Source organism: Anarhichas minor, unplaced genomic scaffold (assembly GCF_050575085.1).
Source record: "Anarhichas minor isolate MPS153535 unplaced genomic scaffold, ASM5057508v1 ptg000058l, whole genome shotgun sequence".
NCBI classification, from domain to species: Eukaryota; Metazoa; Chordata; class Actinopteri; order Perciformes; family Anarhichadidae; genus Anarhichas; species Anarhichas minor.
Window position 1 is genome coordinate 331232 of NW_027466504.1, and position 13769 is coordinate 345000.

Consider the following 13769-nt stretch of genomic DNA (forward strand, 5'->3'; position numbering starts at 1 on the left):
GAAGGAGGATATTAGTTAGATTAGCGTTTTATAGGGAGGGAGTTCTTCCACATCGCCAAGATCCGTTATCACATCATGATGACTTCCTATACGAGCGCTATCCATTCTGCCCACAAGGAGTCATTTATTTACTTCTGGAGCATACATTGAACACCACACGCTGCAGCCGAGCATTGACTCTCACAGACTGGATGCAGCCTTGAGCTGTTCTGCGAGTGGTACATTGTTGTTCAGTGTCGGCGATGCGGAGAACATGGGGAAAGCCGCTGCATGCCGTGCTGTTCGTAAAGTTTATTTGGCGCTTAATAAACTTATGGATGTGTTCATTACATCACCATGGCACATATTGACTCACCATTCTGAATAATGTGTGTGTGCTTAGTGTTTACTTGCTCCCATGTCCTCTTGATGGCTGGTTGCATACATGAGGGTTAAAGCACTCATAATGATATGACAGTGTTATTAGTAGCATATCATTACTGTAGAACATGATGAAGGTGGACTCATGATAAGAATAGAGAGAATCACACACTATTTTCTTTTCACTTTTCGTCTGATTATGAATAATACATACATACTGATCCGCCCACACACAGATTCAAACTCCTAGTTCTATATGGTAATCTACACAGACATGTATATACACATATATAGTAGGCTACATGATACATACGCGCATACAGTACATATATCCTCATATTAATCCGTATCAATTAGATCCTCTTTGGGCTTGTTTTAATTACTTATTGTGAAAGAGTTGAGATCATTATTGTCGCTATAGATCTCATTGGATGATGCATTCATTAAGCCTACTGCCAGCAGCACATTTAAAGACATATCATCTGATTGATTGGGGTGATGAGGCATTCAAATGAGCCGATACATTTCCCAACACTTACGCATTTAACTTGTCTGTGATATTTTGCGTGCTTCTTGTCTAGCCCTCGCAGCGGTGGCGGTGTTAGATTTTGCCGTGATTATGGTCTTGAATTCCTCATATGCGTTCATGATCATCTCCTGCTCATCAGCGGAGTAAAAAGAGGCTCTTTCTTTGAGTTTATTTAACATTGTACTGTTAGAAAATCATGGTTTCGGTGATCGACGCTTCCCCCTTTTGAAGTAGGACGGGCACGCGCAATTATCCTGATCCTGATCGTCTGGTTCGAATTAACGAGACTGTTTGAGCGCGGATCAGCCTTGGAGAAACCGAGATAGTCTGATTTCAATCATCGGGTTAATTTCAGCTGGCTAATAGGACATTTGATCGACTTAGTTGAACCACGTACGAGGAACGGGGCCCAGGTTCAGAGCCTTTAGAAGCTGACATGGCACAACCAAACACTATTTTATCAGTGTTTTGGCAGAGCTGCTCCTTTTCAACATCAGGGTTACAAAAACATTTCATTTTCCAGGAAAATACTACATCAACACGGCAAAAGAAATGTGGGTGTGTTTCTGTTTTGTTGAGTTTTCTGAGTGAAATCTTCTGTGTATAAACCTGAGCTTTCATTTCTTTCAACAATTTGATACTTGTAATTTCATCAAAAGCAAATATTGCATTGTTTTGCATAAGCCTAGTTTAAAGATATTTTTCATTTTGAGACTACGTTACAGTCGAAGTTGAAAACCCAATCAGTTCCAATCAGCTAACATCCTGTCTCCAACTAATCACTTGTGAATCATTCATCTGAGGCCTCCACCCTTCAGAATCACAACATCCCCTCTGGATCATCTAAACCACACAACACATACACGCTGCAGTTCTACTTTTGCTTTTGCTGAACCTTTTTTCAAAACACCAAAGACTTCCACTTCCATTCAAATTCTCACAACATGCGTTGGAAAAAAATCCCCTCCAAGGACTCTCTCCCCCAGAGTTCCCCTCAGAGAGGATAAAAGCTTCGGATTTACCACTTCAAAGAACTTTTAATCTCATATTTGCCTCAGCCAGATCTCCAATTCATGCTGCAGGAAGTCGCCCAACCTCCATTATTGTCGAGGTGTGATATAGACCTCTGGAATTATATTCTTCTAAAATGGTGCTTAGCTGCAGTTTTATTTCAGGCATTTGACTTAACAACCATAACAACCCCTGAGCTTAATCAGGGCCGCTGCATTCTCCTGGGGAACGAGGTTATCCTTTTTATCCTTTCTCTTAAAATTCAAAGGTTAGAAGGTAGGAACAAATGTCCATTTGATTGACAGAGACATATCACATTTCTCACAGTGAGAAAGAGGAGAGGACACATATGACTGCTTCATGTAATGGTCTTAACTGGAGCTTCAGATCAAAGCTGGCCAAGAAGGGGACACTGACACATTGTATGGGTCCTGTGGTATTTGAGTTATAGAATGTAGGATTACAGAAACACCGTCAATCATCCAGTTGTGTCAATACATATGTACTTTTTTTTTGGATGGTGCAGATGATCCATTCATAGTCAAAAGACTGACTCCAGTCAGGATATTGGCCAACTGATGCTGGCAGAATGGTTGAAATACCTGTGCTTCTACAGTCTTTCATTTTGTTCTGAAAATGCCCTTAAAATTCATTATAGTTGATCATCAGCCAGGTATTATATAATATGGCTCTTTGGCGCTCTCTGGCAGCCCTAAGCTACACTTTGGCTTAACCTCAAGTATTTCAAGGTCTTTCGTGTCCTTTGAGGCATATCAGAAACATTTCACACTGTGTGAAAACAAACTGGCGGCCCAGGTATGCAGATGGTGGACACTGTTCTCCCAAGAATAACAGCTGCGTCAGTCTTTTTAGCAAAGGCCCAAATGATTCAGGTAAGACCTATAGTTGAGTAGGGTCAACAAAGCGTGGGACAAGAATGCCGTTTGTTTCATGTTTTATACTGACAGTCAATGCTGGTTTCTTTCAACTCTGACCACAATTGTTTGCAAATCTAAACCAAAACGATGAATGTTCACTAATCTTAATCAAGTAGTTATTTCAACCCAAACCATGCTCTCTCCCTACCCAAGTCTTCCTTTGTGCCTAAACCTAACCAAACCAAACCAAACCATCGCTAAAGGCATCGGATCAGAAAACACTGAATCAATTGCAAACAACATATTATTGAGGGACCTGTTGAGATGGGGCTTCTAGAATAAATCTTCTGTATTTCCTTATCTGTTAAACAGGGAAAGGAGACAGAGATGCGGTGCTGGACAGTGAGGTTGTTCTGACCAAAATGAAGCTCTTCAAAAACATCCACGAAAGGCTCCTGATGGCGGACGACTCAGCATCCACAATCTCAACAGTGTCGGTTATAGAGCAGGACATCTCGGACCCCACCAAAGCTTCTGAAGTGAATTCCCATCTCGGTGACAAGTCCGGGCAGCTTCAGATGGAGTCTGGCTCAGACTACCTGTCTGCCATTTTCTCAGACTCTCAGCTGACGAGGTTGTACAAGTTTGAGTCGGAGGACTCTGGAGTAGAGCTGCCCAGTGGCGCTAACTCTCCGTCCACCCAGACAGACTCTGAGCAGAGCTTCATGGTCCACAGTCGGGAGTCCTCCTGCAACTCCTGCAACCTGAACTCTGACCCTACCACTCTCCCTGATGAACAAGTCACATATGCACAGAACTCTGAGATTGAACAGACACAGGACTCAGTGGATAACAGTCTGAGTACAACAGTGGATACTCTGGATAATGTCTTCATACACTCAGAGGAACTCAGTTCAGCTGTGAGTGTGGAACTGCACATAGGTGAGGACGTGGACGGGGACCAGTGCCGGGCTTCAGGAATCAGCCCTGAAGGAGATGAGGAAATGTCTGGACAACTCGAGGAAAAATGTGCTGTAACTGAAAGGACCTGCTTAGAAGGAGGCTGCGATGACATGACGGCCAATGACTTTGAGCCAGAGCCTATAAGGAGGAGTGACACCAGTGACAGCCTGGAGGAGTACATGGACGAATGCTGCAGGCTGAGTGAGGTAAGAAGAATATCATGTCCAAACATCCACCAATCTATCCATCCATGTTCTGCCCTTTATATGGGAACAGGCAAAGCGAGGTAGCCTAGATGTCCTTCTTCTTAGTACACACCCTCTAGCTCTTCCTTGGGGACTTTCCTTCCTTGTTCCCAGGCCAGATGGGACTAGCTTTATAACCCGTCCGGCAAGTTCTTTGTCTCCTGCTGGTCTAGAAAACATTTTCTCCAAAAATGTTATACTCAAACATTTGCAAATCTAACGTCACACAAGATGCTCTAAATCTACAAGTAGCAGATGAAAACATTTTAAAGGGCCAGATTGTAGCATTTTAGGGGCACTATTGGCATAAATGGAATATCATATTCATAAGTATGTTTTCATTAGTGTATAATGACCTGAAACCTGTGTGGTTGTGCTTTGTTTGCTTTGTCCTCTTCCACAGAGTCCATCATGTTTCTACAGTAGCCCAGAATGGACAAACCATAAACTGGCTCTATAAAAAGCCTTTCACGTTGTTATGTTACCTGAAGGCCACCGTAGTTCTCTACATGCTGTGAGCCGCAGAGTGTAAAACTGTGATACCAATCAGCCGCCGTCTGACCCCCGTTACTCTTTCACTAGTGTTACTATGGTAATGATGGCCTCTAAGCAAGGCCAACGGTGTTTAATACGGTTTTGCACTTGATGGCTCACGTTACAGCAATCTTGGAAAGGGAGGAGAGAACAAAGTGATATTCAGTTGGTTGCGACATGCAGCCACAGCGATAGACAATGACATCGTCAGCATATGGCTTTAGCCACTAAGGTTTTTTGTCTAGCCCTGAATCTTTCTGATGGAAGAAAGATAATCTATAATCATCATGAAATGTAAAAAATGTAATTCTTGACCACCTCAAACTTGCTGCTGCCTGTGTGTGCATGTGTGTAGAGAGACTGAGTTTTATTAATCATTCTTATTTTTATCAATCATCATATCAGACATATGTGTGTTAACACAGAGTCAAAAGTACAATAGAATTTGTTGGACAAGAAAACAAGCTAGCTCAGCAATAAGAGCACCAGTTATAAAATATAGAATATAAGATAAAGAAAATACAAAAAAAAGACAAGGGAACTATTCATAATATTGTTACAATAATCATAATACTTTGAAATAAACCAAGGAAACTTCATAGTGTAAAAACAAAAAAAGGACTACAGAAATTACTCCTGTCAGAGGCTCCAACAGATTAAGTTTGTTAAGTTTGTTCTACTAAAAGAACTAATCATATATGCCTCAACAACTAAGCATAGTAACTGCATATGTTCTTTTTCTCCAGAGTAATTGTCTTAACATTACACGTTAACGTTAACACATTTTGTTATACAGATCCTTAGTTTAGTTATAAAAGAACTATGGGCAATAACATGTCATTACATGTCACTGATGGATTCATCCATGGGGCTCTTCAGTGTACCTGTGCTGCATTATTTATTACTTACTAACCTGTTGCATTCATGTTGGACAAGACATTTCCTGTGTGAGTGTGAGCTGTGCTTTCAAACTGTTGAATAAGGACAATAAGGTTCCTCCCTTTTGGGTGAGCAACAAAGATATTCGATGTCCTCTGTCATTATCTCTCACTTCAAACTCTTTCCCTCTAACCAGGTAATTCTATCACATCAACATAAATATGGTCCATGGGTTGCTACATTTTCTAGAGTGCATTTATAGGTATGTTTATGGAAGTCCATAGATTTTTGTTCTAACTTTGTAGCAGAACAAAGGACTGTAAAAAGCACTGACGCCGTCCTGGGTTTGACCTATTCCAGTGCCAGGGACATGACAAAAGAGCCACTGTACTCATTCATAAGGAACTGCAGGGGCATGTTTCATTCATGTTCCTGTTCACATCCAAAACGAGAGAACAAAGTGGGCTCTACGGAGAGAGCACCTGACAGCTGTGGAAGCTGCAAAGTCATAATCAGCTGTTTGAAGTTGCTGAACACATCTCTGTCAGGCCTTCAGACTGTCTCTCATAGCCGGCAGCTAGTAAGAGTCAGAACCTGATACAGCCTTACGTTTCTCATTTGAATGCCTTCTGCTGTTAAACAGGAGGGGAACAAATGGTGGAGATTATACTCACAAAGGGTTTAAGACACCTAAGTAACAATCTTCTTTCCACTTTGGAGTGTATTTCTATTTCATAGATACAATTTTAATACTATTAATACAATTATTAATACCACTCAGTAAAAGTACTGCATTCAAAAAACTTCAAAAGAAGAGTGACAGAGACATTATCAGCAGAATGTACTTAAATCTATTTGACGTCTGTTCAAAGTGGAGCTTTCAATTCTAATATGATGCTGACAGTTAATGAATAATAATGCATTATATTTTACTTGTGTCAAATCTGAACCTGCAACGTAACCAGTAACATTTCTCTGTCAGGTAAATGTTTTACTACAAGGTTTTCCTCTGAAGTAGAAGTACACAGTAAGTAGTATACCGTTGAGTTGCATATTTTTTAAAGTGCTTTGAGGGCCTTTTTGTTATTTTGTTAAGTTATTTCATGGTATAAAGAGTTAGACTATAACACATTTCAATATTTTTCATATCTAAACATCAGAAGAACTGTTTTGTATATTTGGAGCCCTTTCAGTTGGGGCCCCAGGTTCAGCTTAACTAACAGTAAAGTCTGTCCCTGCAGTATACAGTATGTGACTTGTGTGATGCTATTTCATGGTTTCTCCAGAAAGCTGTAAGCAGCAACACCTTTGGCCAAACATTCAGCGCATTCTGAAAGATCCAAAATGATACTAGGATCCAAAGTTCCCTTAATTGTACACAGTCTCTGCCTCTCCATTCTTTTCTTACCTCACTTGCACCAGCTGACTTCCGCTGTGCTCCGATTATGAAAAATAATTGATCATTAGGGATCCTGCGTATTTAAACATCATTCTTACCTTACATAAAATAAAATAAGTATGAACAGTGATTTATTTTATCTTTTTAAACCATTATTATCTTTTGCTAGAAACATCTGCCAGGCCAATTTTAACCCTATGGTGCACTGGGCCCCACTGTGGGCAGCGCTGGTCCCAGAGTTCATGGCAATCCATCAAGTAGTTGTCCACCACATCCTCACGTCTCCCCCTCAAAGATCTTTAAAGCCCTTCTGAAGACAAGGCTTTTATTATCGCTGGCACATCGGGCAAACCAAAAGATGAGGCGGCTTACACTGAGACTGAAGCAGTAAGGTGGGGAGTGCATGCGTTATGTGCTCGACAGCTTTTTCATTGACTTGCATGTCATGCAGCACCTGTTCATCTGTGCAGAGAGAGTGGAGATTTTTCTAGCGATACTGTCGCTGACCACCTGCTCTTCTCTCATCTGAATCCCCGCCCCCGTTTCCCCCCCTGTTTTCCGAGTCCAGAGCTTGGCGGCTTACCTGAATGCATCAAATACGTGTCAAATATCTCAAATGACTCACATATTTACCCAGATAAAGGCTCTTTGATAGGTCCCTGGAGCCTCGTGAGGTAATGGTGTGTGGCAGCGGCTTTTAGGGGCCCAGCATGATGGACTCTAGGGGTACATTGCTGACAGGCACTAAGCTAGTGTGGCCCCCATGGTCAGCATCACTTGTCACCGCAGCTAATAATGTAATTCCTTCCCCTGCTAAATGGGCTCTGTTGTCCACAGCAGTGGGATATTGGACACCTTCTCTGTGTTTACCCACAAGCCTCGTCTCCTCTACTCTGTTCGTCTGTCTGACTTTAAATACAACAAGATTATATAAGCTCTGCAAGTCTCAATGATCAAATGGTGGAGATTTCATTGAGTGCTTAGCAGTCATATTTCCAACATCTGCCAGTAACAGTAATCATATGGACCTGTTTATCTGCATATCCAACCTGGTCTCACTCCCAACTCCCCAAATACCAGCAGTCGGTCAATTCCACACTCTTTTTTTATTACTACTAGGAGCTACTTTACTCTAAATAATTGCTTTTAAAAACATACATACAATTTTAAATCAAGTGAGATCAGGATTAGAAGTTATTTATCATTTAGATATAACAAATTATTGTTTCCAGAGCAGCAGCAATAATGTTTAATACAGCAAAGTCTCTATATGAAGTAATTAGTATCTCACTGGAAACAAATCTAACATGTCAATGAAATACATTTCTGAGTGAAGTTCATAAAGAAACACAATCAGATAGTATCAATCATTCCTCTTGTCCTCTGTTCTTCTGTCCTCCTGACTTCACCTGGTTCACCTCAGTGTCTCCACTGCAGCCTCTCTGCTCGCTGACTTCACTCCGTGTGTGTGTGTGTGTATGTTTGTGTGTGTGAAACAGGCTGACTCCATGAAGAGGACCCGCTCCCTATGTAGATATACATGGCCTAAGCTAACAAAAACATAACCATTCTTAATTTTACTATATTCATCCTGGTAAGGGGGACATTTGTCTCTGCATTTGACCCATCCCTGTATCAGGGAGCAGTGGGCTGCCTATGACAGGCGCCCAGGGGGAGCCGTTAGGGGTTCAGTGTCTTGCTCAGGGACACCTCGACGCATGACACGTCCCAAGGATCGAACTGTCGACCTTGCGGTTGCCGGACAACCCTCTTAACCCAGTGAGCCACGGTCGCCCCATTTTTATTTTCAGGTCATTATAGAGCAGACATGGGCATTGTCCGGCGGGACGTAAATGGGAAATTAGGAATCAAACGTAAATAAGTGTACATCATGCACAATATACAGCTGCATTGCTTTTATTTTGAAGGCGACTGTTGCTGTTTTTTTTCACAATTTACGTACATTAGTACATTCGTGAATGTGTGCGAGCAGCTGCAGCACTGCAATGTGTTGGCAAACTGAACTTACAGGAGATGTAAGTTAGCTGTTAGCCCTCAAAAATGTCAGCCTGTGTTAAAAAGAGAGATTGATACAGAGTGTAGAGTTTTTAACAAAACATGGACTTCTTAGTGTTTCTTTACTGAAGTCAAAGGTAAAGCCGTTTGCTTAGTTTGTGGAGAACAGATCGCAGTGTATAAGGATTACAATTTGAATCTCCATTACGAGACGAAGCACACGGAGAAATATAAAAACTTGACTGATGCAGAGCGGCACGGACATCTGAGGCTCTGCTAGCTAAGCTGCTAAAGCAACATGTGCAGAAGATGTTGGTTCTCTTTGGATTGACCTACATATGTGAACAAACATGTAGATGTTTCAGGTGGAGCTCATTTGAACTCTTTATACACTGTTGTTCAGTTTGGGTAGTTTGAAAATTGTAATGTGCAAAGTAACTAGTAACTAAAGCCGCCAGACAAATGTAGAGTTAAAAGTACAATATTTCGCTCTGAGATGTAGTGGAGTGGAAGTACAAAGTTGAATAAAATGGAAATACTCAAGTAAAGTACCTTGAATTTGTACTTAAGTACAGTACTTAAGCAAATACACTTAGTTATATTCCACCACTGATCTAAATATTTACTCTTACCACTCACAGCTCATCAAAACCATACAATGTACTGCTTTTTATGAAGAGGTGGAATAAAATTTAGTAGAATTGAGCCTATTGTTCAGCCTATTGGTCCGGCCCTCCACAACAGTCCCTGTTTCTCATGTGACCCCTTTATTATGCAATTGTTATGCATATTATATACCATTTCTGCCAATTAATCCCCGTTTGAATCGTAAACACTGCTCTTTTTTTCAATGTCCAAATTGTCAGATTGAAATGTATGCGCTATGTAGTCACCTCAAATATTCCCATAATGTACTTTATGTTAATAATCCAAAACTGCATTTAATAGACGCAAAAACTGCAGTCGTGCGACCCTGTACCGATAACAGCTACACATTCTTACAGGTAAACTACCTTTTCCACTTACTGGACGAGAACAATGAGTGAAGCTACGGTAACTGTGCACATCAAGGACGGCAACAGCTGTGCACTCAGAATGCCTAGAGGACATGACAATTCAAAAAGTGAAGATTTGACCGAAAAACTTGATTTTATGTTGAGTACTATACTAACCAAACAATAAAGAAACCACATAAATGGGACGAAACATAGTATACTTTTTCATCAAAGGACCAAAACGAAATCACAGTCAGGTGCCAAAACTAACACTGGACAGAAGGACAACTCCAGCACAGTGTCCTCAGTTGCTGCCCGACTGCTTTGAAAGATGTACAGCAGGGAGGTGAGGCAGGAACACTATCTGCGTGTTGAAAGACGGGGGTCTGGCTGGGAGAAGCAGCGTACGTGCTCGGCTCGTACCTTCCTCCCTATCTCGATGCTCCACACATCTGGTGCTTCATTCCTTTCTAACACTGTCATGTTTAGGAAAGCATCACGGAGGCAGACAGTGAGTGAAAGCAAGGGTTAGAGAAGGCCTCAGTTTACACAGTGACCTTGGATGTTATTGTCTCATGCTCTTATTTTGAAATTCTAAAAAAACAAAAACGGTTAAGACTGAAAAATCTTAACAAATAGCTGCATTAACTGTCATTAGAAGCACCTTCAAAAATACTTAGCAGGTGTTTGGATGAACCAGCGAGTCAGGAGAAGAGAAATAAATACATATTTTCCATCTAGAAAATCCTTCAGTGTCGTTCTTTTCTCTTCTTTCAATGAAGAAATACTGATAGAACGGATGCTATTGCAGCATCGCTAACCTCTTCAGGAATCGCCATTGTTGTTTAGAACAAACAGCCTGGCTGTGTTGTGTCACACACACATAAGCCACGCCCCTAAACCGGATGCTGATTGGTCTGGGCTCTGGCTTACTGGACACAAACTGGTCACTTGAAGTCCGACAAGATGGATTTTTGCGTGATCTCGTGACATTGCGAGAATGCAGCTACCATGCAAGGTTCCCAGAGGATAAATCCTGTTGATTTTAGTGAACCCGAGCATTTGTATCTAGTGCAGCAGCAGGTCAAAATTTCATTCAGTCCAGTAGAATCCATTATGATCAAATGACAAAATAAATAAGCTGTAGTTTGTGTTTGTGCTAATTATTAAATGTTAAATGTTTGATGTACACTCCAACACTCACTTATGAGATCAAATTCAGACATGGATGAGACTGGATGGTGCTTGAAGACTTGAGACCGCTGCTCCTTTGAGTCAAAAGGAGCCCCCAGGACTCTCTGTGAAAGTATTTCCAGCCATTCCCAACTGAGAAGAGATGAGTTGGCCTAGAATTTACTGGATAGATTACGTAGCCCACCTGGACTGGGATTTCCCTGGCATACCCCAGCAGGAGTACATGGCCAGGGGAAATGATGTCTACCTTGTTTAGCTTGCTGTAGCCACGACTTGCTTCCCAGGACTGCAAGCATGGCTGTTGACTCTCACTCATTTTCTGGAATTTCGTGAAATCCTGTAAGGATGTAGAGACATTGTCATTGGTCAACTAACCTATTAAATAATGTAGATCTTCCACAGGGTGACGGGAGTTATTCTCCCTCCCTGTCCATTCTCAGTTTATTTCTTTTCAGTGACCAGTACTGTCACTTTTAGTCATATACTTCCAGTTTCTTATCGAGCAATACTTTTCCAGTGTTAAGATCTTGATGTTTAGGCTTCAGATATCCCTTTGCTGCAGCATATGAATGACCCTCAGATGAAAACACAAAATAGATAGATATTTCTCCTGGCTTTCTTCCACTCACAAGGCTTCATTTATCTTCCTCCTAAGACTAGCGGGACAAAAAGGATTCCTGATCCGACTCAGCCACTAATGGTCACCTTAGAAAACATTACTCTAGCATCATCAAAACTTGCTTCATTTCTTGTGTCAGACATGTAGCTTTTCCCATCCTAGTGACCTCAGTCATTCCCATATGGGAGGCATTATTGGCCCTTTATTGCGGAAACTCAGAGGAAGTGCAGCAGGGTGTGTGCGTGTTTGTTTGCATTTTAAAATGAGGTTGTGCACGCAAAAGTGGGATTCCAAAATCGTAGTCCCTTTTCCCGGCTTGGGATCACTCAGTGGTCTCTGTGGGGCCGTGGATAAGATCTGCCCCAGCCCTGATAACGTGCCTGTCTCAGCAGGAACAGATTCTAGTTACAGACCCTCCCCCTCATCATCATCTATCCCTGAGGAAGTGAGGGTCATCTCCGGGAAGGAATACCCTTCCTTATCTTAATTAGCCACCTAAAAACCACTAGAGGTCTGGTAGCTAAAGAGGCTCTGTGGAGTCAACAAAACAGGAAAAACAACAGATGAATATTACATTAAAAGGGACAGTACTCCCCAAAACCAAATAGGAATATTTTTCCTCTTATGTAGTAGCCTGGTTTTGAAAATATTGCCCCTAGAGATGTCTGTTTTGTCTCCAATTTAATGGAACTAGATGCCACTCGACTGGTGGTGCTCAAAGCGCCAAAAACATACGTAATGGGTCAAATTAGTGTGTGTAATGTGAAGGGTTCACAAGGAGAAATTAACCACCTCAGCAATCCTCCTCAGCTCTACAGAGCGTTTTAGCATCTTTTAGCACATTGGCTTTTATGACCCACAACTCTGTTACTGTGGTTCACTCTCTCTGCTCTCAGTTTTGGACACCAAATGCAGTAATCGGGTTCAAAGGGTTAAATATTGATTTCAACTCAAAATTTCAAGACATTTTTAAGCTATAAATTAGCAGAACATATTTGTCCCAAATGTGACTAATCTCCTATTTTGTACTATGACAATGAAAGTGTGAAAGAAAGCTCAGTGTTGCATGGGAACGGGTTCATGGTCATGATCCTGTGTGATCCACACGGGGTTTGTCCATTAGAGGAAATGAGTGATGTCAGTCCTGCAGCCTGTTATGGCTGCTGGCCCATTGTTTGGCTAGTGTTTCCATCAGGACAGTTCCCAAGTGCCCGACTGGAGTTTCAGTGTCAGCAGCACGGAAAAGAGGGGGTAAAGACTCGACCCGAGCTCACATCCTGCTTTTGTTGAGACACTTTTAGGAATATTGATCATTGGATAGATATTTGGTCAAAAATTCCTTTTTTTATATCGCTGAAAAGCTGTAGCTCCTGGTTGAGCAGACACATAAACAACATCCTTATCTGTGTTCTTGGTGATGTAGCAAGTCATTCATTTCCTCTTAGTAGCAGTATGTGAAATTCTTCTCTGCGGAGCTATCAAATGTGTGTTGCAACACCTTCATTTCTGCCATGGACATCTGAGCATGTCCAGATGAATTTCAAACCAGGTTGGAAGAACCAAAGAAATATCCATACTCATGTCAAATCATCAACATTCTAATCTACAAAATCCATGTACAAAGTACGGGACCGAGAGGCAGACCCGGTACGAATTGAATTGAAAAGTATCCGTAGAGAAGTTTTGCTCATTCACTTTTGCAGCAAATATAGGGCCATGTTCAGTGCCATCTTGTTCAAAATGGTGCATTACAGGTCTTCCTGCTCCACAGAGCTGCTAGCCCTTTGGAATTTAATTCATAATTATGGATTCATAATCTCAGAGGCTTCTACATCCCAACAAGAATAATACAATGGCTTTCTTCTATCTTACTCCTGGTATCTTGATTAACCTGCACACCCTCTGTTTGTCCAGACACAGCAGGCAAGTTCCAACCCTCTGGGTTCAGGCCTGGGTTACCTCGATCACATCTGCCAACTCATCGAGAAGATTGGCCAGCTGCAGGAGACCAACCTCCAGCTGCAAAGACAGATCTGCAGCCTGCAGAAGGACGGCAGAATGACAAAGACCAGAGAGGTGTGTGTCTTATTCTTATTTCGGGGATGTGGAGTTTAAAAGACAAAGGTGTATTAGAAAAACAGGGAAGG

General features: G+C 41.7%; 1 protein-coding gene across 1 annotated transcript in view; it reads left to right on the forward strand.

Moving 5' to 3' along the window:
- The window catches only part of LOC142933120 (uncharacterized), a 42226-nt gene that overhangs the window by 11736 nt on the left and 16721 nt on the right, over positions 1 to 13769 (forward strand). Inside the window, exons 2-3 of the mRNA XM_076077266.1 lie at positions 3151 to 3947; positions 13537 to 13698. Coding sequence (XP_075933381.1) covers positions 3151 to 3947; positions 13537 to 13698 — 959 coding nt within the window. The remainder of the gene's footprint in view (positions 1 to 3150; positions 3948 to 13536; positions 13699 to 13769) is intronic.